Source organism: Petaurus breviceps, unplaced genomic scaffold, assembly GCF_028583685.1.
Source record: "Petaurus breviceps papuanus isolate PSGF00001 unplaced genomic scaffold, PetGlider_PUasm1.0 140, whole genome shotgun sequence".
NCBI classification, from domain to species: domain Eukaryota; kingdom Metazoa; phylum Chordata; class Mammalia; order Diprotodontia; family Petauridae; genus Petaurus; species Petaurus breviceps.
Window position 1 is genome coordinate 37204961 of NW_027185698.1, and position 27070 is coordinate 37232030.

At 40.5% G+C, this 27070-nt stretch overlaps 2 protein-coding genes across 5 annotated transcripts in view; one reads left to right on the forward strand and one right to left on the reverse strand.

The window, feature by feature from the left end:
* Positions 1 to 27070, forward strand: part of SORCS2 (sortilin related VPS10 domain containing receptor 2) — a 1276597-nt gene that overhangs the window by 357797 nt on the left and 891730 nt on the right. The window lies entirely within an intron of this gene.
* Positions 5602 to 8179, reverse strand: LOC138147729 (RNA-binding motif protein, X chromosome-like). Of its 2 annotated transcripts, XM_069070286.1 has the most exons (2): positions 7673 to 8179; positions 5603 to 7405 (listed from the first exon to the last, which is right to left on the reverse strand). In XM_069070286.1, the coding sequence occupies exons 1-2, from the start codon at positions 8016 to 8018 to the stop codon at positions 6843 to 6845; spliced, it is 909 nt and encodes a 302-aa protein (XP_068926387.1). In that variant the 5' UTR covers positions 8019 to 8179; the 3' UTR covers positions 5603 to 6842. The 2 variants fall into 2 exon arrangements, with proteins under 2 accessions (XP_068926384.1, XP_068926387.1); XM_069070283.1 differs by having other exon boundaries at positions 5602 to 8179.

Genomic DNA, 27070 nt, shown 5'->3' on the forward strand with positions numbered 1-27070 from the left:
TTCTTGGTTGTAATACTAATTCCTTTGTTTTGTAGTATATCATGTTCCAAGTCCTCCCTTTCTTTAATGTGGAAGCTGCCAAATCACATGTAATCTTGACTGTAACTCAATGATATCTGAATTGTTTATTTTATGGCTGCTTGCAATACTTTCTCTTTGATCTGTGAGCTCTGGAATTTGACTATAATGTTCCTGAAAGTTTTAATTTTGGGATCTCTTTCAGGAAGTGATTGGTAGATTTTTCAATTTTTATTTTATCCTCTGGTTCTAATATATCAGGGCAGTTTTCTTTTATCATTTCTTGAAAGATGTTGTCCAAGTGTTTTTTTTAATCATGACTTTCAAGTAGTCTAATAATTCTTATATTATCTCTCCTGGATTTATTTTCCAAATCAGTTGTTTTTCAAATGAAAATTTAACATTTTCTTCTACTTTCTTTTTGCTTCTTTTGATTTTATTTTATTGTCTCTTGATGTCTCAGAGTCATTAATTTTCACTTGCTCAATTCTAATTTTTAAGAAATTATTTTCTTTACTGTGCTTTTGTGTTTCCTTTCCCATTTGGCCAATTCTATTTTTATAGGAAATTATTTTCCTTGGCAAACTTTGTATATCTTTCCCCATGTTATTGATTATTTTTTCATTATTCTCTTGTATTACTCTAACTTCTTTTTCCATTTTTCTTTTACTTTTCTAATTTGATTTTTAAAATCCTTTCTAAGCTCTTCCTGGAATTATTTTTGAACCTGAGACCAAATTGCATTTTCTTCGAGGCATCACATGTATCCATTTTAAGACTCCGTCCTCTTCTAAGTTTATGCCTTGATTATCCTATCACCATAGTAACTTTCTATAGTTAAGCTCTTCTTTAAAAATAATTTTATCTCACTTTTTTGTGAATTGGTGTTTTTCTGTGAGAGTTGAGTTCTGGTCCTGTACTGTCCCAACCTTTTTGTGCTGGAGCTCTGGGTCTTGCTTCTGGCTTTCACTGGGCTTCAGGGCTTGGCTGCTTGCTTTTTCTGGTAGGTAGGCTTCCCTTCTGGCTTGTACAAGAGGATGGGGCCTCCTTGCTGGTAGGCCCCAGGTCTGGGATCTCATTGTTGGCCAGTCCTGGAGTGGGGCTTCAATACTGGTTAGCAATGGGGTCAAGGCCTCATTGGTGGCTTGTACTGGGGGTGGGGATGCTGGAGTGAGGCCTTCCTTCCTCCCTCCCTCTCTCCCTTACTTCTTCACTTCCTTTCTTCCTCCTTCAATTCCTCCCTCCCTCTTTCCTCCCCATCTTTCCTTCCTTCCTTCCTTCCTTCCTTCCTTCCTTCCTTCCTTCCTTCCTTCCTTCCTTCCTTCCTTCCTTCCTTCCATCCTTCCTTTCTTCCTTCCTCCCCCCTTCTTACCTTCCTCCCTTCTTTTCTTTCTTCCTTCCATCTTATAGAATACTAAGGATTTATCTATATAATTTTTCCTTACTTGATTTATTATTTAATTTTTTGTCTTTTTGGTGGTTATTAAGTTGATAATAAAATAATTTAAAAACCAGTGTTTTGTCTGTTTAAGGGCTCTGAGTCTTAAAACAAACAAACAAACAAACAAACAAGGGAACACAAAGAAGCAGTAGCCACCATCAGGGTACTCCACTCCAAACCCTTGATGTTTCCATAGATGTGGTCTCAGACATCCTTCATAAAGTGCCTCATCTTCCAAACCTTCTCAAAGCACTTCACAAAAGACTCATCATCATTCTGTAACAGTCCTCAAGGTCGAGCTAAGGATTGAAGGAGGAGAAAACAAGCAACTAGTTAGAACTTGGCTTCAGATCCCCCAGCATGGGGTTTCCTGACATGGGGAGAATCGCTCCTGCTCACCAAAATGGCGGCTTCAATCAAGAAGATTCATGTACAGTCATTTAGATCAGATTTGGACTTCCAGTGCCAAGATGGTAGGGTGAGGAAGGACACTTCTGAAGCCTTCCCAGATTTCCCTCCCTCTTCAGAAATGATCAAGGAGCAGGGGAGCACTCACCATCCCAGCACAAAAGATCTGTCCCATTCAGGTGGGAAGGGAACAAGATCTAAGAGCAGCAGCCAGCCTCACAGCAGGGAGCCTGCAGCAAGTCTCCAGACCCAGAGCAATCCACCAATGAGGCCTTGCCCTTCTGCAACCAGCATCCCCCTGGGCAAATGGGTTGTTCGTTACTTAACCTCAATGAGACATTATTTCCCCAATCAGCAAAATGAAACTGTTGGATTATGTGATCCCTAAGATTTTTTTCCCTTGAGAATTCTATGGTCTTTCCCTCTGTGAATAAGAAATAATATCTATTAAGCTCTATAGGTTAAATCTACTTGTCCACAACGGTGCCATCTTGCTTAGATTATTGCTTCCTAGAGTATGTTGTTTCTTCAGCAGCAAGTTGTTACAGAGGGCCAGGCTTGGAATGAGGAAGACCTGAGTGCCTGAGTGGATATGTACTAGCTGTGTGACTTCTGCCTGCCTCAGTTTCCTCAGCTATAAAATAGGAATAATAATAGTACCTACCTCCCAGATATGTTATGAGGATCAAATAAGATAGTGATCATAAAGCATTTAGTTTTATACCTGTCACACAGTAAGGACTAGGTAAATGTTAGCTGTTTTTCTTCTTCTTCAGCATCCTGTAAGCCTCAGCCACCTTGCCTTATGGTTAATTTTGTTCTTCTCTTTTGTCTGCTTGATGCTAAAGGGACGTGGTATGTAAAACCATTTAAACCACTGACGATCCTTTTTTCCTTTAATGGCACTTAAAAAAGAGACAAAGTCTTACTCAGACCCAAATTAGAGCACCCAAATTAGAGGACCCTGTCTGCTGGGGGATCCCACAACTTGAATGACATGGAAAATTTGGAGGGAGTACAGAGAAGACTAAAGAAAATGATTAAAGGGTTGGGGAGTAGGCCCCATGAAAAAAGGATAAAGGCATCGGGATAATTGAGCCCTAAGGAGGGAACATCGAAAGATGACTTATTAACTAGGTTCAAGTACAGGAAGAGTTGTTATCTAAAATATGATGACCAGATGTCTTCTGTTTTCAGCAAGGGCAGGACAGAGGCCATAGATTTAAAATGCAGCAGTAGGGATTTATGTTAGACCCAGGGAAGAATTTCTTTAGACAAGCAATTTTGAGATCTTAGGACTTTTTTTTTAAGGGGAGGGGGCACACATTTCTTCTTAAGTGTATACTATGTGCCAGGTTCCATTCTAAGAGCTTTATAAATATCTCATTTAATCTCATCTCATCCTTATAATAACCCTGGGAGGTAGGTGCTATTATTATCCCTATTTTACCATTGAGGAAACTGAGGCAGACACAGGTTAGGTGAATTGCTCAAGGTCACCCAGCTAGTAAGTGCCTGAGGTCACATATGAACTCAGGTCTTGCTGACACCAGAACTCTATCCACTTGACCACCTGTGGCTGCTTTAGCTTTAAAGCTATGAAAATGGATTTTACCTGACATGGTTTCATAATTTAGGGGAGGCAGAATCATGTAATGAAAAGAACACTGAGTTTGAGTTTAGAAGACCAGGAATGGGTTGTTCTGCTCTTTACTGCTGGTATGACCTTGACCTAGTTCCTCCTGGGCCTCAGTTTTATCATATCTAAAATAAATGGGCTGGATTACATCAGAGGTTCCCAAACTTATTTGGTCTACCATACCCTTTAAAAAAAACTCCTCAGTGTCCCTCTGGAAAGCTACTTTCTTTAACCCATTAACATTTTTTTTTAATTTGCATCATTTAAAAAAATAGAAAATATATTTTTTAAAATGACATCTTAAATTTAATTATTTATTTTAAACTTGTGAGTTTTTACTGCATTGAAATTTTGATGATGCATATAAGTGTATATTATTGTACTGCAAACAAATCATTACAGGCACATATTCCTGCAGATGCTTGTTGGACTTCCTGACAATGAATACTTGCTTGTTAAGACCTGTTGGCAGATTTGACCACTGATCCGTTATAACTTGCATTTTGTGTGTTTATTTGGAAAATAATGTAATCACTATAACTTTGACTATGTTACACAACAGATGAAACATGTATGAACAGTTTCTCCAAATTTTTCTTCTTTTCTCTGCTTTCCTTATGCTTCTACTGCCCCCTTATTTTTATGTAACACCCAAACTGCAACAGGCTACTACCACCATCCCCATTGTTCCTACATTTCCCCTCACCCCAGGGGTGGTATCACCCACTTTGGGAACTGAGTTCCCTTCTTTCTTTTCTTTTCTTTTCTTCCTTTTTTTTTTTTTTAAGGCAATCGGGGTTAAGTAACTTGCTCAAGGTTACACGGCCAGTTATTTCTGGGTGTAGTGCTGAGTATCTGAGCCTGGATTTGATCCAGGTTGGGTGACACTGGAGCCAGTGCTCTTACTCGCTGAGCCATCTGGCCACCCCCCTCTTCCTTTTTTTTTAAAGCAGTTGGGGTTAAGTAACTTGCCCAAGTTTACAAGGCCAGTTTTTTTGTGTGAGTGTTAAGTATCTCAGGCTGCAACCGATCCGGGGTCCTCCCGACTTCAGGGGCCAGCACTCTTACTCACTGTGCCACCTAGCCCACCCCTGCTAACTTTCAATCCTATTATTCTGTTAGTGGTTCATTATCCTCCTTATCCATCTTCATGATCCAAATTGTACTTACATTTCAGGGCTCAGCTCTAACTCTACTTCCTCTAGGAAGTCTTCCCTGATTATTCCCAAATCAATAATGATCTCTCCTAAACTTTTGCAGCATTCACTTCGGTACCCAGACTGTCTTGTATAGCTTACTATCCTTCCATATGTGTTAGCACTAACTGCCTCATTAGATTGGAAGCCTCATGAAAGTGTCAAATATGTCTTACTAATTTTTTTTCTCATTCAACTGAAGTTAATTCAATTTAACCAATGCTTTTCAAAGCCCTATTCTATATAGAGCCCTCTGCTAGGAACTGAGGCGGAAGTTCAAAGATAAAATAAAACACAGTCATAAAGAGGGATCATCATGAAACTTGTAGCCCAGTAGGAGAGTTATGAGGCATGAACAAATAACTATAAAAAATAGAATGTGATAAGTTCATATGAAAGTTATGAATTAAGTCTTATGTTAGATTTAAGGAGAGATGCAGTTTTTAAAAAAATGAATGTTGAAAATTGTTTTTACATTAAATTGGGGGAAAATAAAATACTAAATTTTTTAAAAGTGATAAAAAAAAGAAAATAGAGATATTCTTCAATTGAGTAGTTGGAGGAGGTGACATATGACATGGGCCTTGATTGGCCCAGGAAGGTTTCAATAGATGGAAGATAAGAGGTTAGGGATGGGAATTACAGAAGAGAAGAAGCAAAGTCCCAGAGGCAGGAACTCCTGTGACACATTTGGGTTATGATCAATGGTCTTGGTTGACTTGTTCATAGAATGGAGTACCATAATATGACTTGAAGTGTAGGATAGAGTGAGATTGAGGAAGGCCCTGGCAATTTAGACTGTGAAACTGGGGACTCTCTTCAGTGGACAGTGAGGAGGACAGAGGACACTGAAGGCTTTTGATCTGGAGATCAGATTTTTTATATTAAGAAGATGAATCTGACAACAAGTAGTGGCTGAATTAGATGGGGGAAAGACTAGAGGCAGATGGCATTTGTAGGGAAGCTATAAAAATAGTCCAGGCAGGTGGTAAAGAGAGTTGGAATTGGGGTTGTAGCTGTTGGAAGAGAAGGGCAGGATGGGGGCGGAGACAACATTTCTTCTAGTCTAGTCAGGTGAAGTGTAACTACCTTCTCTTCTACTAGAGTATAAACTATGCCTCGACCCTCTCAAGTTTGGAAGGAAAATTGTACTTTCTGAGTTTCAAGCTCTAGGCTAGACTAGACAGTCACAGCTGGGGTCTCCTCTTTTTTTTTTTTTTGGAGGGAGGAAGGCAAGGCAATTGGGGTTAAGTGACTTGTCCAAGGTCACACAGTAAGTGTGTCAAGTGTCTGAGGCTGGATTTGAGCTCAGGTCCTCCTGACTCCAGGGCTGCTGCTCTATTTACTGCACCACCTAACTGCCCTGGGGCCCCCTCTTTTCAAGGAGAAGCTCAGTTTTGAATAGAAGAGGACCTATGCTTTTGACATCAGAAAGCTACCTCAGTCCTGTCACATGGTCCATCCCATTTGCCATGTTCCCCTTTTTGAGACCTATTATTCTAAACAAAGCTGGCATTAGGAGGGACAGGTGTTCGGTATCATGCCCACCTTCCAGATAGCTGAAGGGCTCATGACTTTTTTTTTTTTCAAATGCTTTATTAACTTCTGATTTACATCATTCATTTCTGCCAGATTTTGAGTTACAAATTTTCTCCCCAATTTTCCCCTACCCACTGCCCCAAAATAGCAGTCCCACAGGATATCCCCTCCTCCAATCTGTTCTCTCTTATATTTTCTCCCATACCCCTTTCAACTTTTCCAGTAGGGCATGGTGGATCCCTATGCCCCAGTGCCTGTATAACTTATTTCCCAATTACATGTAAAATAATATTAATAATAGTATATATATGTATATATATATATCTACATTTTTTATTTTAAAACTTTGAATTCCAGATTCATTTCCTTCCTCCCTTGTCACCCACACTCACTGGGAAGATAAGCAATTCGGTATAGGTTGTACATGTGTAGCCAATGCAAAACATTACCATAGCAGATATATTATAAAAGACTGACTACATTTCCCTCCCTCCTATCCCACCTCCCACTTGTTCTAATCTCTACTTTGATCCCATCCCCTTTCTCTGTTTTTTTTTTTTCTTGAAAGGGGGTTTTGGTCCAAAAACTTGAGTTTTTCATTTTAACATCTGCTTCTGCCTCCTCCTTTATCAGATCGACTTCCTCCACGGCCACCTCTGGGTGCTCCGCGGCTTGAGCCGCTGTATGAATCACGAGGAAGAGGGTACCCCCTATCCATAGAAGGGGGAAGCCCTCTATCTTGTCGGCCCACACGATCTCCTCGACCACTTGAGTAGATATCACATCGGCTCCTTGAATAACGTTCTCTGCTTCCACCATATCCATCTCTGCTGTAATCATCATAGCGACTGCTTCCATCATAAGATGGCGGGGGCCCTCGAGCAGGAGGAGCACTGCGTGAGTTACCATAACTCTCAGACGAATCTCTGTAGGAGCCTCCACTGGGGTGATCTGAATAGTCTCTATCGCGACCACCATAACCATCACGATCACTGTAGCCTCTAGATGGATATTCATCACGTGAACTGGAATGACCATAATCACAGTATGCATAATCTTGAGGAGGTGGAGAATAATCTCTATTGTCGCGAGAACTTTGATAAGCTCTGCTTGAATAGCCGTCTTTAGTATTATATCCATCATCTCTTGGTGACATATAAACATCTCTTCCGGATGGCAGGGGGTCTCTTCGTGAGGGACCTCCATAGTTGTCTCTACCACGTGACACTGGAGCTCTTCCTCCCATTCCACTCCTGCTGCGCCCAGGCCCTGAAGGTGCAGATCTTTTAGGTGGAGGACCCCCAACACTACGTGGTGGTGGGCCTCTTTTTACTGGAAGAGGTCCCCTGGAAGACCCCATGTTGAAGTTAAGAGAATATCCACCATGGGCCGTGTGTCCTCCACGTGATGGTGGCCCCCTTGTTCCTCTACCACTTCCTCCTCCTCTAAGACCTCTTGGAGGGCCTCTGCTTCTTGGTGGAGGGGGTGGCCCACGCCTACCACCACTCTCGAATGTTGGTTTGGTGGCTTGTTCAACTTTAATTGATTTTCCATCTAGGAGCTTCCCATTCATGTCTCTGGCAGCATCCTTTGCATCTGCCGGACTTTTAAAAGTGATAAAAGCAAACCCCCTGGATTTGCTGGTTTCCCGGTCTTTCATCAGGATTACTTCCACTATTCGCCCATATTTCCCAAATACAGCTTCAAGAGCCTTCTCATTTGTCTCTGTATTGAGTCCACCTACAAACAGTTTCCCTGGACGATCTGCTTCAACCATTCTGATTTTGTTATATTCGATAAAGCAGGAGGGGCTAGTGAGGGCGCTAGGCTCACCGGGTACTTTTGGCTTCACCCGCTTCGGTTTCCTGCCGCCGCCGCCAGCACGCGCTCTAAACTTGGCTTTGTACGCACGCGTTCTAGCCCCACTCTATCTCCAAGGCCCCCAAGCTTCCTAGAAGCTAAGAACAGGACAGACGCAATTACGCAATGAATGATTCCATCCCTTTTCAAAAGTGAGTGCTTCCAACTTCCCTTCCCCCCTCCCCCCCAGCCTGCTGTCCCTTCCATCATCCCCCCTCTCATCCCCTTCCCCCCTACTCTCTTGTAGGGTGAGATACTGTATTTGGTGTGTATGTCATTCCCTCCCCTAGCCAAATTCAATGAGAATAAGGTTGACCCATTCCCTTTTGCCTTCCTATTCTTCCTCTCCATTGTAGCCCTTTTCCCTTGCCTCTTATATATGAGATAGTTTACCCCATTCTGTCTCTCCCCATCTCCTCTCATTATATTCCTCTCTCACCTCTTAATTTTATCTTTTAAGTATCATCCCTTCCTGTGAAATTGGTCCTGTGCCCTCTATCTATGTATACCTGTAAACACATATACACACATTCACATATGTATTCATATGGACATATACCCTTCAATATAGACATATGTGTGTGTGTATTTCTATTTCCTTCAACTATTTTCATACTGAGAAAAGTTTCATCAGTTACAGTTATCATTTTTCCATGTAGGAATGTTAATAGTTCAACTTTGATAAGTTCCTGATGATTTCTTTTCCCTGTTTACTTTCTCATGCTTCTCTTGCTTCTTGTATCTGAATGTCAAATTTTCTATTCAACTCTGGTTTTTTCATCAAGAATGCTTGAAAGTCCTTATTCCACTGAATGACCATATTTTCCCCTGAAACATGATACTCAGTTTTGCTGGGTAGGTGATTCTTGGTTTTAATCCCAGCTCCTTTGCTCTCTGGAATATCATATTCCAAGCCCTTCAATCCCTCAGTGTAGAAGCTGCCAGATCCTGAGTTATCCTGATTGTGTTTCCACAATATTCAAATTGTTTCTTCCTGGCTGCTGGTAGTATTCTCTTCTTGATCTGGGAATTTTGGAACCTGGCTATAATATTCCTAGGAGTTTTCTTTTTGGGATCTTTTTAGGGGGTGATCAGTGGATTCTTTCAACCTCTATTTTGCCCTCTGGTTCTAAAACATCAGGGCAGTTTTCCTTGAGAACTTCCTGGAGGATGATTTCTAGGTTCTTCCTTTGAACATGGCTTTCAGGTAGTCCAATAATTTTTAAATTATCTCTCCTGGATCTATTTTCCAGGTCAGTGGTTTTTCCCATGATATATTTCACATTTCCTTCTATTCTTTCATTTGTTTGGATCTGTTTAACAGCATCATGAATTCTCATAAAGTCACTAGCTTCCGTTTGTTCCAATCTAATTTTGAAGGAATAATTCTTCTTAGTGAGCTTTTGAGATTCTTTTTCCATCTGGCAAATTCAGCTTTTTAAGGCATTCTTCTCCTCATTGTCTTTTTGAGCCTCTTTTGCCATTTGAGTTAGTCTGTTTTTTAAGGTGTTATTTTCCTCAGTCAGGCTGTTGACTCTCATTTCATAATTTTCTTGCACCATTCTCATTTCTCTTCCCCATTTTTCTTCCATTTCTCTTATATGCTTCTTAAGGTGCTCTATGGCCTGTAACCAGATTGTGTTTTTCTTGGAAGCTTTTGGTGCAGGAGTTCTGACTTCACTGTCTTCCTCCTGTTCCATGCTTTGTTCCTTTTTGTCCCCCAAATAGGAGTCTAATGTTGGATTGCTTTGCCTGGTTTGCTTCCATTGCCTGCTCGTTTTGCCACTCGATTACTTGACTTTTGGGCTTTTTGCCACAGTAGGATTCTGACACCAGACAGGGGAGCTTTGTTCCAAACATTGGGGTTTTCTCAGCTGCTAGAGGTATTAGTTGGGTGCCCTCTCTGAAACCTCCACATGCTCGGCAAGTTGATCGCATACCCCAGGACCTCCACCCTAGACAGCAATCCAAGTCCAAGCAGGTTAAAGCAAGAGCGATTACCCCTCAGACTGGTGGCTTGGTCCCCCTACACTCTGGAGGCGAGGAACTGAAGCTGCCACGTGGCAGCGGCTTCTTGCCCCAGGGACAAAAGCCAAGGCACTCCCAACTACTGGGTCCCAAAGTCCACACTGCACTGATCTCTCACTTTGTCCTTAGCATCTATGTGTTGATAATTCTGCATCGACACAGCTGCTGCTGATCTGGTGTCCCTCTGGCTGTAGGCTGGTCAGGCCCGCCCTGGGGCTAAAACCTCTGCGTGGTACTGGGCTCCGCTCCCAGAGCACTGTACTGGCCGATTCCTGCTGGCCTGCTGGGCTGTCTTCAATGGGAGGTTAGCTTCTCTGTGTCATTTTGTGGGTTCTGTAGCTCCAAAGTTTGTTCAGAGTGCCCTTTTACTTGAATTGGAGGTGGTGGGAGCTGGAGCTGAGCGGAGGTCCTGTTTCTACTCCAAGCTCATGACTTGTTAAAAGTGTAAGGATGTGTTATATGAAAATGTTAGAATGAACATGACTTATGGACTCATTAGATATAGAAATTCAGCAGCAATGGATGTCTCTTTTTTCCTCTTCCTCTTCTCTTACATTTTCATTGTGTTCATTTGCCCCTGGGGAGTCTGAATCAAATTTCTTTTACTCCCCTAATCATTGAAACTTTGCCGCTTTTAGTCCCCTTCATATCACTGGTTTTTATTATTTTAGTGAACAGATACATATATAATTTAGGGATAACTTCATTATGCTTGAATCATGTAGATGTCAAGAGAATTTTCAAAGTGATGATTGTTCAGGGGATAGCTCCTTAGTGAAGTATTATCAGTACAGTGACTCTGAAAATGTGATGTTAGCTCACGCGTCTGTTGCTCTCATTAATGCTTCCATTTATGAAGGAAAAGGAACAACATGCAGAGACCTGAATTTGCATGTGTTCATCTTCAGGACAAGGAATGACTCCTCTCCCTCAGCTGTGGCCAACAGCTGTTGCCTAAATTAGCTGTTATTAGTACTCCATTGTTTTTTTACTTCTCTGCAAGCATTTTGAATTATCCATTTTGATCCTTGCTCCAGGAAGAATTTGGGAAGTTCAATTGACTCCCCTTCCTAGCTGGTAACTCTAGGATCTTTGAGCAAATGGGGTAAAAGACACTGGATCAACTGAACCTTACTAAATTAAACAGACACAACTTTACTTATTAAAGACAGATTATTTGCAAGAATGTGGGCGTTGGGATTTTGAAAAATTCAGTTCAAACAGGGAAAGAATTAGATAAGGAGCAGACCTGTGATTTCACTGGTATAAGGAGCCTCCTGGGTGAAGAAGCTCCCTCTATCAATACAGGTCAATACATTCTCTGAAACTTAGAATTAGGGAGAACACTGAGAGGTTAAGTCACATGCCCACAGCTGCACAGCCAGCATGTGTTAGAGACTGGATGCGAACCCAAGTGTTTCTGACTTTAAGGTCATCTCTTTATCCACTACTCTATGCATGCAAACCTATTAAAAATGACTTACATTAATTTAAAATATCATTGTTTAAAATATTCCTGCAGATAGAGACACACATTCATGCATATAAGATTGAATCAGTTTACCAATCATTACTTCTTCTGGTGCTCCATTGGTCTCACTTGATGCAAGGTCATTTGTCCTACTAGTACCAAATTGAACAGAGAACTGGGGAGGAGAGGGGAAGGAGGGGAGGGAGGGAGAGGGAGAGGGAGTGAGGTTGAGTGCTGCTTTATCCTAAGTCTTCTCCAGAAAGGAGAGAAATCTCTTAACAATAAAGGAATGGAAGCCATGTGTGAGTGTTGCCAACATTATTTTCAGTTTAGCCAAGCATTTTTAATTCTGTCTGTCTGTCTATCTATCTACATATATAATATTATATGTATATGGAAAATATTATATGCCTATGATATTGATATATATATGTATATATATATATACATATATATATATATATCCTATAATCTCTTATAACCTGCTTCTCAGCTCCCTCCAAGAGTTGTAGGCAAAGTCACACTTCTGGGGCTGCCACTCCCTTTTAAACTGAGAAGGATCAGTTCTGTTCTCAGAAAAGCTAACTCAGTCCTCAGTCTATACTCATGCCTTCCATTCCATTGTAGTATCCTCTTTTCCAAGGCCTGTTACTCTGGCCAAAGTTATAGCCTGCTTCCAAACATCCAAAATAGTCCACAGGACTTGAAACTCAAAGGATTCTTAGAGATTTATGTGTCCCTCCAATGAAAGAACTGAAGTTAGAAGGGAGAAGGGAGAGGGGAGACTAAACTGTGGTCAAATAAGTGATAAGTGTCAGGGCTAGAATTGGAGCCTAGGTCCCCTGACTGCATCCTGAGCTCTTTCAGTGATATCCAGTCCCCTTTTTTATGTGAGGTGCCTTGCTCTTTGGCACATGACTTTGGGGTCCTGATCAGCCAAAGAGCCCACCTGAAGATTGTTTATTTCTCTTTCATTTCTCTGGCACATGTATGTATGTGCGATAATCTCAAACTGCCACGAAGGGTTGTTGTTGGAATCTTTGGAAGGCTAGTCTGCCTTTTCATAATGTTCCCATAGAGGAAAGATGGTGGGGTGGGGGTGGGTGGGGCAAACATGATTCATGTGACAATTTCTGGGGAAAAAAAAAAGCCCGAGCTTCCTTAAGCAGACATTAGAATTCATGAGAATGGTGGGTGGAGGGTGTGTGTGTGTGTGTGTAACTTCATCGAATGCTAATAACCAGGGAATTGGCTTTAGTGCCCAGAATGTAATGTGGTCTGGAAGACCCTTTCAGGTGCCAAGGGACGTTTTTTTAATGTGGTTGCAAAAGTTCCATTCCAATTACAGAGTCAGTAATCCCTCTTGGGACCATCAAGTAGATATTCTCTGGCAAGAAAAGGAGCTGACCTAAGTCTTGGCTGATGCTGTGGCACCTACAGGCCAGGGGCAAATGCTAAATTCTCAGTGTTAGCATAATGGATTCAAGGAGTATTACAACTGGGTGAGACCTTGGTGATTGCCTTATAATCTGAATAGTACTTTCCTTGCAGCGACCCTGCACTGGAAGCTCTTCCCATCCTGGCCTCACATGACCTTTTTAGGTTTATTTAAGAACTGTATTCATTGCCCTACACACAATCTAGCCCAAATACTTGTTACCCATTTGCCATATAGGATACTCCATCTCCCATGTCTTTGTAAAAGCTGTCCCTCGGTACACCCCCTTCCCTTCCCCACCTCTTAGAATCTCTAGTTTCCTTTAAGTGGCACCTGCTAGAGGAGGCCTAACTTGATCTGCCCTCCCCCACGCCAGCTCCTAGTTCCCTCCTCCCCTTCAATTGCTAGGACTTTATATAAATTGATTGGCTTGTCAATCAATTAACACTTATTAAACGCTTCCTTATTTCTGGGCACTGGGTTACCTGTGAACCTATCATTTTCTTCAAATACAATTCAAGCTTCTTTGGAGTAGGGATTATTTCATTTTTGTATCTATCACTAGCACAAAGCTTAGGGCCCACATATAGTTGGCACTCATATTCTTTTCAGTTAGTCTTCTGAGGTCACCAATGCATAGAAGGTTATTGCCATTTTATAGAGGAGGAAAGTTAGGTGAAGAGATCTATTCAATGTCACATAGGTGGGCAACGTTGATGCCATCACTCGAACTTTAGACTCTGGGTCTCTTGATCTTCACATTTCACCCTTCAGAAAAGAAATACAAGAAAGTCACCTTGTCAAATAATCTCAGAGTTGGAAGGAATTTTAGAGGATTACTAATTCAGCCCAAATGTGAAAAAGGATCACTCTTAGCTGTTATGTTGTAAATTGGATGCCTTCTTAAAGCCTTTGCTTGAAGCTCTCCAGTAAGGGGAAATCTAAGGCACCCATTTCACTTGGGAACCCCTAGCTGTTAGGAGGTTTATCTTGAACTCAAGCCTAATTTTGTTTCTTGGCATCTTTTACCCATTGTGACCAGTTTTTCCGTCTGGGGCCAGAGAGAGCAAATTTCATTCCTTGTCCATATGATGGCCCTTTAAATGCTTGAATCAGCTATCCTTTTCCTCCAGGTTTCCTGTTCTCTAGGCTACATTGCCACAGTTCCTTCAGTGGATCTCCTCATGGCATGATCTTGAGGGGTTCATTTATTGATTCATGGGCTCTTTGAGTATCTCTATCAAGTGTTCATGGCTTTGTAGAGAGTTCTGAGAAGCTTCTGAAGGGGCTGCAGGTGTCAGAGGGAGAGAGAAGAATACACACACACATACATACATACACATATATACATATGCACATACATACATATACATGCGTGTATCTATCTGTCTGTCTATCTATCGAAATATCTGTCTGTCTATTTATACAGATATGGTTAAGTGGTATAGTCCAGAAAAGCTATGGATGTGTCTATGTGTATGTGTGTGACATAGAGAGAAAGAGAGAGAGAGAGAGAGAATGAATGAATGAATGAATGAATGAATGACAGGGGCATTGGAGGCTAGAATAATCTGGGAAGAGGTTAAATTGAAGCAGGACCTTGGAAGGATAAGAAGATTTGGGATAAAGGGAGGGATAAGTGTAGGGTATTCTAGTCTGAAGTGGGTGAAGATAGAGAAAGGCAAGACGAAAGTCGTAGAAGTAGGAGTGATTATGATATTTTCAGGAGGCAGTAAATATTTGTTGAATATTTAACTCTTAAGAGTTCATTTTCCTCATATTTATGCAAGGACATAAATACCCATCCATCAGAGGAACATTTAACTACATATAATGCTCAGATCTTCCCTCTGACCCTAATTATGAGACCTCAGACAAATCATTTTTCTTCCCAAGCCTCAATTTCCCCATCTATAAAATGGGAACAGTTATACTCACAGGACTTTCCTTAAAGTCTTGTTATAAGGAAAGTTATTTATAAATTTAAAATAATTTGGAAAAAAGGGTTACAAAATGAGCCATTTTGCCTTACGTTTTCCATGATATTCTAAGGAATACTCAGGTTTTATGAATACTTTAAACAAATATTATTGAATTTCTATTATGTGTGAAGTCCTTTGATTGGCAGTCTGTGGGATTCAGGGTTTAGTTGAGATTTAGACCTTGACTTCACGGAGTTTCCTGTCTAATGGGGGCAGATAAGACACAACATAAATAACAATAAACCAAGACAAACTGTGAAAGGAAGAGAGAGACACAAGTAGCTCGGAGAAGCTAGGGAAAGATGAGGCCATTTTTGAGCTAAAGGATCAGCTAAGGAGACAGTGTTTGGCCTAGACCTTGGAGGACAAGTAAGGATTCAATTGGTAGAGCTTGGAAGTGGGTGACAGGGAAAGGGAAGAGCAAGTAGCTTTAGCACCAACATGGAGGTGGAAAAGTACAGGGAAGGTTCAGGGCACAGGTCCTCCTTGGGGTCTAAGATGTGACAGGGCAAAGGGGAAGGGAAATGCTAAAAACTAGTTGAAAGCCAGGTTGTGGAGGATGTTGAACACCAGGCTAAGGAGGCTGAATTTTGAGCAGTAGTTAGATGATAATCACATAATTTGGGTCAAAATATTTCATTGAGTCTGGGATTTTAAGATGGTCTTAGTTTTTAAATTAGCAAGTACATTAAAAAATGATTGAGAGCAGTTTCCTTGATTGGCAGGAGTGGGTACAGTTGGAGAATGATGATTCTCATTGGAATTTTAAATTTTGCTTGGAGATATATTATTTAGGGATAGGTAAATGAGAGCTTTCTCCCAAGATTTAATCTGATATATCTTGTCTTTCAGTGATTGTAATGATAATTAAAATGAACCACTGACCTGGGTTCTGGGATTCTGAGTGACAAAGCATAACCCTTTCTCAATGCCTGTCTCTTACAAACTAAACTGGGAGGAGACGAGAGAAGGTAGGGCCATGTCCATATGACTTTTGTCATAGAAACCACCCCTCAATATGAACAACATTCCGGCAAGGATGCTGGTGTGCTACTTTCAAGGATCCTTTGTCTAGAGCTAGAAGGGACGCCAATCTCTTCATTTTACACACCAGGAAACTAAGGCCCAGAGAACTTAAAAGATTTGCCCAAGGTCACACAGGTAGTTCTTTGGAGAAATTAAGGAAAAAAGGAAAATCATCCCTATATACAAAAATACTTACAGCATCCCTTTTTGTGGTACTAAAGAGCTAGACATTAAAGTGGTAGCTCCCAGTTGGTGAATGGTTGAATAAAATATGAATAGAATAGAATACTGTTGTATTATAAAAACAATGGAAGGAATGATGAACTTATGAATGTGTTGTATGAAATTATGAATTTATGTCAGTAAAACTTGGGAATATTTGTATGAACTGATACAGAATAAAGTGAGTAGAACTAGGAGAATAATTTATACAATAAAAGCAACACTGTAAACATAAACAGATTTTTAAAAGTTAGGCACTCTTGGCAACATAAGGACCAACCATGATTTCAGAATATGTTTCCTACAACCTGTCGGAGAGGTGATAGGCTCAGTGAGAATGAGACACATAGTTTTTGGATGTGATCAGTGCAGGAATTTGTTTTGTGTGACTAGGCATATTTATTACAAGGTTTTTTTTCTTTTTTTCCCAATGAAGGGCAGAGGTAGAAGGGAGGGGAAAACAGTTTTTACTAATTTTTTAAAAAATTAAAAAGAAATCATAGAACCCTTTGATGAAGCTTCCTCACAATAAAGAGGACAGTAATGTAATGGAAGGAATAATAAACCAATATGCTTCTTGGGCTGTTATCGGCTTGGACTATTTGGTTAGGGCAGTGGTAGGGGGGTGGGGTGAGTGGAGGAGACTTGATTTGAAGAGCCAGAGGAAAGTGATGTTGATTGGAGGCGTTTAGCAGGAACTGAGATGAGAGCTGTTGGGGGGGGGGCAGGGATGGTTTCTGAAGGGCCCACAGTTCTGTTATGTTGCATCCTCAGAGTAGTCTCTCCTCCACCTCCCACACACACCTTAGCTCGGTAGAGAAGGCTGTCAGAGCAGATGGATAGGAAGAAAACTGAACGAACTCTTTTAGCCATATAATTGGAGAGAATCTAGAGATAACCTGTTCATCTTCCGGGGACTGCAATGAGAGGCTTATTACTATCAGCGGCCTGGCAGCTTGATCCGTGGAAGCAAGAGGCAGCTGATACTGTGCTTAATGTTACCTGGGGAGGTTTTACACAGCACACTGTTACTTTGGTTCATTAACTAGAAATTCATTTACCCTTGGCTTTAAATCATCAGTGTTTTCAAGAGCTGAGCCCCCTGTACTATGTTACAAGCAATATAGGTGAGGCAGGGAGACTGATGTGTTCTTGTGCCAGCAAGGGTCCTCTTGAGGTCAGATAGGAGTAGAAGCCACTCAGTGTCAGAGAAAAGAGAATGATGGGTCCTGCCCAGAGAGGCTGAGCTCTCAGGCTGGGCCTGCTAGGAAGGTGCAACAGAGTTTGTGTATTCTGTGCAAATTAAAAATCATTTGTTTTATATTAATTTGTTTCTCTTCTCATCTAGAGCTAGATGGAGTCTCAGGAGTCCCCCTAATTGAGAATTCTCTTTTGAGATTTGTGGAAACTGAGACCCAGGGTGGGGAAGTAATTTTCTCAAGGCTATACAAGTAGTTAGTAACAGAGACAGTCTTTAAACCCATATTCTCTGACTCCTGAGCAAGTTATATGACTAAGACCTGAAAGGAACCTTACAGATTATCTGGTCCAATATTCCTTTACATCCTTCCCTTCTATCCCCATTTAATAGAGGAGGAAACTGATGCCCAGAGTCATTAAGTTATTTGCCAATGTCACAAATATAGTGAAATAGGGTTTCAAAACCAGGTTTGGGCTTGAGAGTCAAAATGTTTGATGCTCCCCTTGAGAAGGAAAGGGGAGGCAACCCCTTTCAACCTTTGACTTTTTGTGGTCTTACTTCCAGCTGAGTTCAACTGAGCAAATGTTTATTGAGTGCCCACTATGTGTAAAACTGCCTGATGGGTGCTGAGGGAGTTACAGAGAGGATAATTAATTAGCTCACTCCCGAAGGACTTTAATAGTCTGGCAAATTCATGAGGAATCAAGAAAGATATAGATTATGTTAGGAAGGACCTTGATAAGGGGGAGTATTGTCAGAGGGAAGTGTCCAGGTTGGTGAAGGAGATGGATACCATGCCATCTGAGCATTCATTGAAGGAACTATAAATAACATCATCATCGTCATCATCATCATCATCGCTAGCATTTATATTATAGATCTCTAAAGACTGAAAAAATGCTTCCCAGAGGTTATCTCATTTGTTCCTCACATCCCTGGATGGTAGGTACTATTATCCCTGTATTAGAGATGAAGAAACTAAGAGTGAGTGATTAAAAAAAAAAAAAACAGCTCCCGATTGGTTTAGAACATTCTAAAAGATTATAACATGTCTTTCATTCATTACAGTTAACATATATAATAGTTCACTTCTATATGGTACTTTTGGTTTTGCACAGTGTTTTCCATGGGATCCTCCCAACATCCCTGTGAGGCCCATCAGTTGGGGAATGGCTAAACCAGTTGTTCTGTATGACTGTGATGGAATACTACTGTGCTTTAAGAAATGATGAGCAGGTTGATTTAAAAATCATGGAAAGACTTGCATGAGATAGCATTCCAGGTAAATATTACTTATTGTTATATATGTATATAAAATTATAATAGAAATTCTCATTAGATTATCTCTCATTACACTTAACCATCGTATGTGCTTATCATTGTCTCCTCTGACTTACTTATTTGTGTGCCTTTCTCATTTCCCCTATTAAAATATAAAGTTCCTTTATTTTTTCTTTTTGGAGTAGGGAATACAGGGCAATTGAGGTTAAGTGACTTGCCCTAGGTTACACGGTTAGTAAGTGTTAAGTGTCTGAGGCCAGATTTGAACTCAGGTCCTCCTGACTCCAGAGCTGGTGCTGTATTCACTCTGCCATCTAGCCACCCTTAAAATATAAAGTTCTTGAGGTTAGAGTCTAGGTCTTTTTCATTCTGGATTTTTCCATGTGCTTGCCCACGACCCTGCATAGCATAGGCATTTTTAAATTTTTATTTAATTGAACGTACTGAATAGAAATCATCAAGACTGTTAGAATGAAAAAAAAAGACTGTTAGAATGTAAGCTGTCTAAAGACAGAGTATATGTTATTTCTCATCTCCTTATCTTCAGCATGTAGCACAGTGCCTGGGATATGGTCAATGCTTAGTAGTATTTATTTAATTAAATAAATCCTACTTTAAATAGATCAAAATATTCTAGTCTAGATAGCAGGGACTCTAATCTATTGAATTACTCTTTGGTAGGGAAGTAGGCACTTTGGAAGGTGCAGAAGATCCTTCAGTTTGGTGGGATGTGATTTAGGGTTTAACTTCTCTGGGCTACACTTCATGAATGAATATGGTACAGAAGACCCACCCTCAATGGACCTGTTCTTGAACAGGCATTTCCTTTCAGTTGAATGAAACCATTCCCTGAATCCATCTTGTGATCAAGGACTGACTTTCTGCTTAGGTATGTGATTGCTACTGTGGAGATAGCACTGTGATTAGAATCCTAGGACCCCAAATTCAAATTCCAGTTCTGTTTCTTAACCTCATTAGACTTCATGTGTCCTGGCTACAAAATGAGGGGGTTGGATTATATGACCTAGTCTTCACTGACCTGTGATCCCTGATTAGTTAAGAATCAGCTTAGACTCTTGAATCTGCTATTAGAAACCGCAAACATGCAGTTACCCTTGACCAGAAACCTTTACACATCTCTTCCTGTCATATTAGCCATTCCTATTCATTGTACTCTCTACTGGTTTTCTGTTGAGTTCCTTATCATGGGAGTTGTCAGAAAGAAGTTGGATGGTCATCTGTCAGAGAGGATGTCTTCATTAGATGAGAGGTTAGATTAGATGGCTTCAAAGGTCCATTCCAACTCTCTGAGTCTGTGATATAGAATACAGCTACATGGAATTGGGGATGCTATCTGAAATTGTAGAAAAGAGTGAAGGCAACTGCCTCATACAAGTGTCAAACCCACAGCCTCCCTCTTGGTCTTTTATACCCAAGGTCACCTTAGTCCATCCCCAACTCACAATATGACCTTGAATAAGTAACTTTCTCTTTCTGGATTTCCCTTTCTCTTTCCATAAAACAAAGGATCAAATTCAATGCCACCTAAGGTTCCATTCAGCTCTGACATTCTCTGTTCTGTGGTCTAATGTCCCTTCATTCTCTGACTGTCTAAACCTATGGATTTAATTTATGTATTCTGTTTATCTTCCATGTGCTAATGTCCCCTGCCACTCTAAATTTCTATGATGATTCTGTGACTCTAATGAGGCATATGGATAGAGAGCTAGATTTAGAATCAAGAAGACCATGTTTACATTTTGTACCTGACATTAACTAGCTTTGTAATCTTGGGCCAGTTACTTAATTTCTCAGAGCCTCAGGCAACTCCTTAAGACTGATTTATTCAGTTATAGGTGGATTGGGATATTTGAGCTGAAAGGGAATTTAGAACATAGGATGGCAGATGTGAAAGGGACCAATAATGCCTATAGTGGAAAACTCACTGAACCTGTTTTAAAGAGAACTGAGTTGAAATCTTGACTTTTGGTATACTAGTTGTGCAAGCATAGGAAAGTCATCTAAACTTTCGGAGCCTCTATTTCCCCACCTGTAAAATGGAAACGCCACTATCTGAACTCCCTGTCTCATAGAGTTATTGGGAGAAAAGTGCTTAGCAAAACTTGAAGTGCTATATAAATGTCAATTGTTATCATCACACTGGAAGGGACATTAGAGAGCATCTATGCTACCATTTCTAAATGAAGTGAGACATAGTACATTTCAGTGTCCCCACACAGAGTCCTCCAGCATTCACCACCTCATCATACTTCTTTCTCTTTCTTACCTTACCCTGTCCTTATTCCTGGGAGAACAAAGAGAGTTGCAGAATTTCCCCCATGAGTTTCATACATAGGAGATAGGACCTGTCACATTTAAGGTGCTGCATAAACCATAAGGCTTTTAGTATGCTGTAGCTTTCAAGCCGCTGCTTCTTTGAATATTCACTTTCAGGAAACAAGCCTCCCATGCATTTCAATGGGAATTTTCCCAGTTAAAGACAAATGTTATTAAATTGAAAACTTCACCGATGTTAATTATAGAGTGTCTAGGGTTTTTTACTTTTAAATAAGGTTTCTTCTTACTTGTTCCCTGCTTATCTAAGCCCTACACATCCTTCAGGACCTGCCTAAAATTCTTCTTCCTTCTTGCTTCCTTCCTGGATCACACCATCCCACACTGATCTATCCTTTTGCTAGGCTGGAAGAGTATGTTTTGGGGAGTCAGAGGACTCGGGTTTGATTCCAAGCTATGCTGACAGGTATGGCCTTGTGTAGGTCCCTTTACCTTTTAAGGGATTCACTTTCCACATTTATAAAATGAGGGACTTGTCTTAGCTGAAAACTAAAGCTCCTTCCAGCTTTTTATCTTATAATCCTTCTCAGAGTTTTTATAGTTCATACTGTTAGCCCCATGCCATTTATCATGTAATTGGTCTCTTAGAGATTCTTTGGTACTGATCTGATTTTGCACCTAGACTGTATGCTCCTGGAAGTTAGGTTCTAGACTTTGAGCTCCTTGAGATCAAGCACTGTATTTTTATTTGCCTTTCTTTATATTTCTTAAGCCTAATACAGTACCTGACACATAGTGGGTGCTTAATAAATGCTTATTAAGTACTGTATTTTTTTTTGCCTTTCTTTATATTTCTAAAACCTAATATAGTACCTGGCACATAGTGGGTGCTTAATAAATGCTTATTAATCAACTGTACTGCTAGCAGTTCCACTCCCAGATATATGTCTTCATATACTAATTCACCAAACTTCCTATTCATATACATGCTATAATCTGGACAAGAGAAATTGTTCATTCACTTAAGTTGTTTTTCATATGTCAATTGTTAGATCAAATTATTTTAAGTAATTATAGAGGTTCTATCACAACTCTATCACAACCCTATTATTATGGGTTGTGATATCTCTCTATCTCTCTATCATCTCTCTATCTATCTGTCTGTCTATCTATCTATCTATCTATCTATCTATCTATCTATCATATACCTATCACAATATTAACCAAAGGCAGGACCTTTGGGCCCTGTTGAAGACATCTTCCATAGAGTGGCAAACACCTTTGGTGAGCATATCTCCCTATTGTATGCTTTCTGTGATGTTAATAATCAGATCACTATCGAATAGTTATCTCTGTGGTTGCATTTATTAAGGAATCTTATGTGAAATTAGCATATATGTGGAAAAATTGTTAAAATAAGCTGTTAAAATAAATAGCATGCAATCTGAGGAATGAGGTATTGAGTTCATTCTCATGTATTATGACATTTGGAGGCAATGTAGTTTAGTGGAACAATGGATTTGAGGTCAGGATACCTCAGTTCAGATTCCATCTCTGATATTTACTACCTGAGTGGTCTTGGCAAAGTCATTTAATCTTCTAGCCCTCAGTGTTTCATTCATGAAATAAGGGGGTTAGACTAGATGTCCTCCAAATTTCCTTCTAGCTTTAAAAATCTATGAGCCTCTGATGACCTTAGACTTTACCTGCTTTTAAAGATTATAGGAGATAGTGATGTGTGTGTGTGGGGGTAACATGTGCTTTCTATGGCCTCAAATTTCTTAGAGATGACCTTAGACAGAGAAAATCTATTAACTAAGGAATTAAACAGGTGAGTTTCCTAATGAAGACTAGCATTGTATAGGGCAATAGGTGCTGGCTTTGGAGTCAAAGGACCTAGGCTTGAATCTCAGCTCTGGCATTTAGTTTTTGTGTGTTTTTGAACATTTCATTTAACTTGTATGGGTCTAATAGACATGGCCTGGAGTCAGGAAGACCTGAGTTTCCTCACAAATGACAAGGAAAGGGGCTAATCTAGTTGACTTCTGAGGTTCTTTCCATCTCTAAACCTACAATCCTATGTGTTTAGGAAAGTAATCAATAAAGTAGATGTTCTAAGGGAACAACCAAACAAATAGAGAAAAGAAATGAAACTCTGCCCAATTTTTATATTCCAGCAGGGCAGTGAGTCATTTGCATGAATTAGAGAAACAAACAGTTTGAGGAAAAAGCTTCTCACAATTGGAGCTGTCCAGCAATGGAATGAGCAATGGAAAGGAAGTGAATTCCCTGTCTTCAGGCAGAGGACTTTAAACAGAAGTTTCATGACCAGGAGTTGGGAATTGTAGAGGGGATTTCTGCCCAGACATCATGTGATGATAATCTGATCCCTGAGCTCCCTTCTTACTCTGAGAATCTGTTTCTATGATACTCAAAAGTGAAACATTATCATCTCTCTGAAGGCAAATTGCTTTTCTCTTTGACAGAATTTCTCATCTGTAAACTGGTAATGCTACTATAAATACCATACATTCTCCCAATGATATAATAGAAGTAGAAGAGCCCTGGGAAGGTAAAAGGCACTCATTGGATCTAAGGCATTCACTTTTAGATTTCCAAAGCCTGTTGACTTTTGTTATCTCATTTGCCCCTCATACCTTCTTCAAAAGACAAGCAAATATTATCTCCATTTGACAGATGAGAAAACAGAGACCCTTGGGGTGAAGCAAGTTTCTCAAAGCTAAGTGTGAGTCAGTGTCCACAGCCTAGACCCCAGATTCTCTGCAGGATGAATTTTCTTTAAGTCTAAGCTGTGAATAAGCTTTTTGTCCTAGGACCCTTGTGCAAAATAAGGGTAATGGCTGCTAAAGCAATTTGAGAAAGTGCTAGAGAAAGCTTAATAATGTTACAGCTTTTTTTCCTGGCTAAACAGCCACATTTCTCACTTCCCACTTCAACAACAGCACACCAAAAATTATCTAAATGGTTCTGCTCACCTGGAATTTCATTATAGTATATATTTGTTGAAAGGAAGAAGGGCAATCAGCTAGGACTTGGGCTTATTTATTACTATTATTCATTATTATACAGAGATTTCTCCCCCATAATGGTGGTGTTGTAATTGAATGTGACCTTATTGTTATATCCAAATATGTATACTGGTCCCAGAGGTTCAGAAACCATGTTTATGTTTTCTTTCTACTTAGTGTAATCCCCTTTTTTTATATTTGCTCAGCAAATATGCTAATTCCAGAGAAAGTCTTTTCCAGGATGACGGGATACTCAACAGCAAGAGTTTATCCACATTGAGTTGTAACTACTGTTGCAAATCTAAACAAAAAATTGAGAGGTGAGTTATGATCTGTAGTTTCTTTTAGCATGGGAATGAGTTCTCAGTGTGGAAAATCCCTCCTTGATAAAAGTTTGCAAGTCATCTGTCACTTAGAGGGGAGGGGAATAAGCATTTATTAAGAAACTACTATGCACCAGGAACTGTCCTAAGCCCTTTACAAATATCATCTCATTTCATCCTGACAACGACCATGGGAGGCAGTTCCTATTATGATGGCCATTTTACAGTTGGGGAAACTGAGGCCGGTAGCACTTTAATAACTTGCCCTGGGTCATACAGCTAATAAGTGTCTGAGGTCAAATTTGAACTCAGGTTTTCCTCACTCCAGGCCCAGAGTATAGGTTTGTACTCTGCAAGGTACCAGCCTTATAGAGTAGCCTGGTCCTGAGAGATTGTGATGTGTCTGTGGTTGTTCAGTTTTGATTAGTCAGAAATAGAATTTACCCTCAGGTCTGTCTTCTATATATTACTCTAAAAAAGTGACCAAACATTAAATCTGTTGTAAACCTATATTATCAGGCAAATAGGTTAACTTTCTGTTTATAAAACTTTCAATATACTCTTAATAGCAATCCTGTGGGGTGGCCTATATGATTATTATTAACCCCTTTATATAGAAGAGGAACCTAGGACTCAGAACAATGAGGAGACCTGAAATAATAGCATTTCTTTTTCTTTTTTTTTCTTTTTGGAGAGGGGGAGGTAGGGCAATTGGGGTTAAGTGACTTGCCCAAGGTCACATGGCTACTTTTGTGTTAAGTGTCTGAGGCCAGATTTGAATCCAGGTCCTCCTGAGTTCAGGGCCGGTGCTCTATTCACTGTACCACCTAGCCGCCCCAGCATTTATTTTTCTGTCATGAAATTACAAAGAAGGCATGACCAGTAAGGCTAGTTGTATATAATAATCTTGCCATTCTGATCCATACCTTGGTCTTAGATGGGATTCAAGCAGTGGGCTTCTTACCTCACAATTAACATCTGTAGATACACTCACATCAAGTCAGAAAAGATACTTTGCCCCAGCATCAGATCCAACCAACCTTATTTGATGATATTGGGTTTGCTAGACTTCTTTTCACCCAGACTGAGTATCCTACCTGTCTAGACCCTTTGAGAGTCAATATGGAAATGACAGATGGGTTGTTGGACTTGGATTCAGAAAGGTTTAGGTTCAAAACTTATTTCTGACTCATTAGTTTTGTGAACATGGGCAAGTGACCAATTTTCCCTAAGCCTCACTTTTCTGATCTATAGAGTGGGGTTAATAATACCTGTTCTATTTACTTCACAGGGCTGTTGTGAAACTCAAAGGTAGTATATTTAGGTAATGAGTTTTTCAAGCACTGAAGCCTTATGTAAATGTCAGCCTTCATTATTTTGTTGTCTGTTTCTCCTTGTCTTTTTGACCTTTTTGGGCTTAATTCCCTAGGCCTGTAATATCTGTCAGACCCCAGGTCCTTCTCTTCCCTTCCTTATAAGTTTTCTTAGTCGTCATGTAGCCCAGCATTTTTATTCAATGCTGAGGAAACTGATGAGGCTCAGAGAGAAGTGAGCTTGTCAAGGTCATATTGCTACTAAGTGCCAGAGGGAAGACTTGAACCCAGGGCACTTGACTTTGAGGCCAGTGCCCTTTCATCTAGAGTAAACTACTCCAGGGTTGGACACTACCCAGTTTGATCCTACAATTAAACTGTGAGAGCTGAGGCCAGGATGATGGCTAAAAAGACAAAATAAATAGCTTGAGGGCAGTACTTTTATGAAAGTACCATTATTGCTGCTGAAATGAATGGAAGTATGAATAGTCCTCAGGAGGTAGAGTAGATAGAATGGTCATTGGGGGTGTAGTGACTGAGCTCACAACTGCAAAGATCTGGGTTCAAGTCCTGTGTTTGATACATACCAGGTATATGACCCTGGGTAAGTCACTTGACTCCAGGCACCTTGGTACTATAAGTGGAAGAAAAAGTAGAAACTTGCGTTGGTAGAGAGAGTATCCTCATCTGGGAATTCACCATGCTAATAACTGCCTGTCCCTTTTCTTGTTCTACAAGTAGACACTGTGAATTTGGGAAGGAGACAATTGCCACAGATAGCACATCCAGGGAGCAGACTATTGGAGAAGGGAAAAGCATAAAGGGCATGAAATGGACCTCAACCATCAGGAGGTCACAGACTTCCACAGGAGGGGCTAAAATCCATGTCCTAGGCTCTAGGGTCCTTGGCATTGCACAGATCCCGTCACTTTCATTCCCTACTGTCCAGTTACTGCCCTAGTCATCAGGGCATGTCTCACAGAAAAAAGAGGACACCATTTTGCTGGTAATCCTATGGTTAGATCATTCCTTGTGAAATGTGATTGTCACATGTTTAGCAGGTAGTAAAGTTGCTGAGAGTTGTGGTCTTGGGCTCATTACTCAAAGTTATCTTTATTGCCAGTCAGGTTTGAATTTCCTATGTCTCTCTGGTGGCCTGTGTTACTTCCTGGCCCAAGGGCAGATCATTCTGTGTGTATGCACACTGGGTGGGCAAAATTCTTCTTGCTATGATCTTTGCTTATCTGTAGAGAAGGGGGGGCAGGGAGCAGCCATGATTCCCAGGAGCAGAAGGTGGTCGTGAAATGGAATGCTGGATTCCCTTGTGAGCACATTCCTGAGGCTCCCTTTTGTTCCCCCT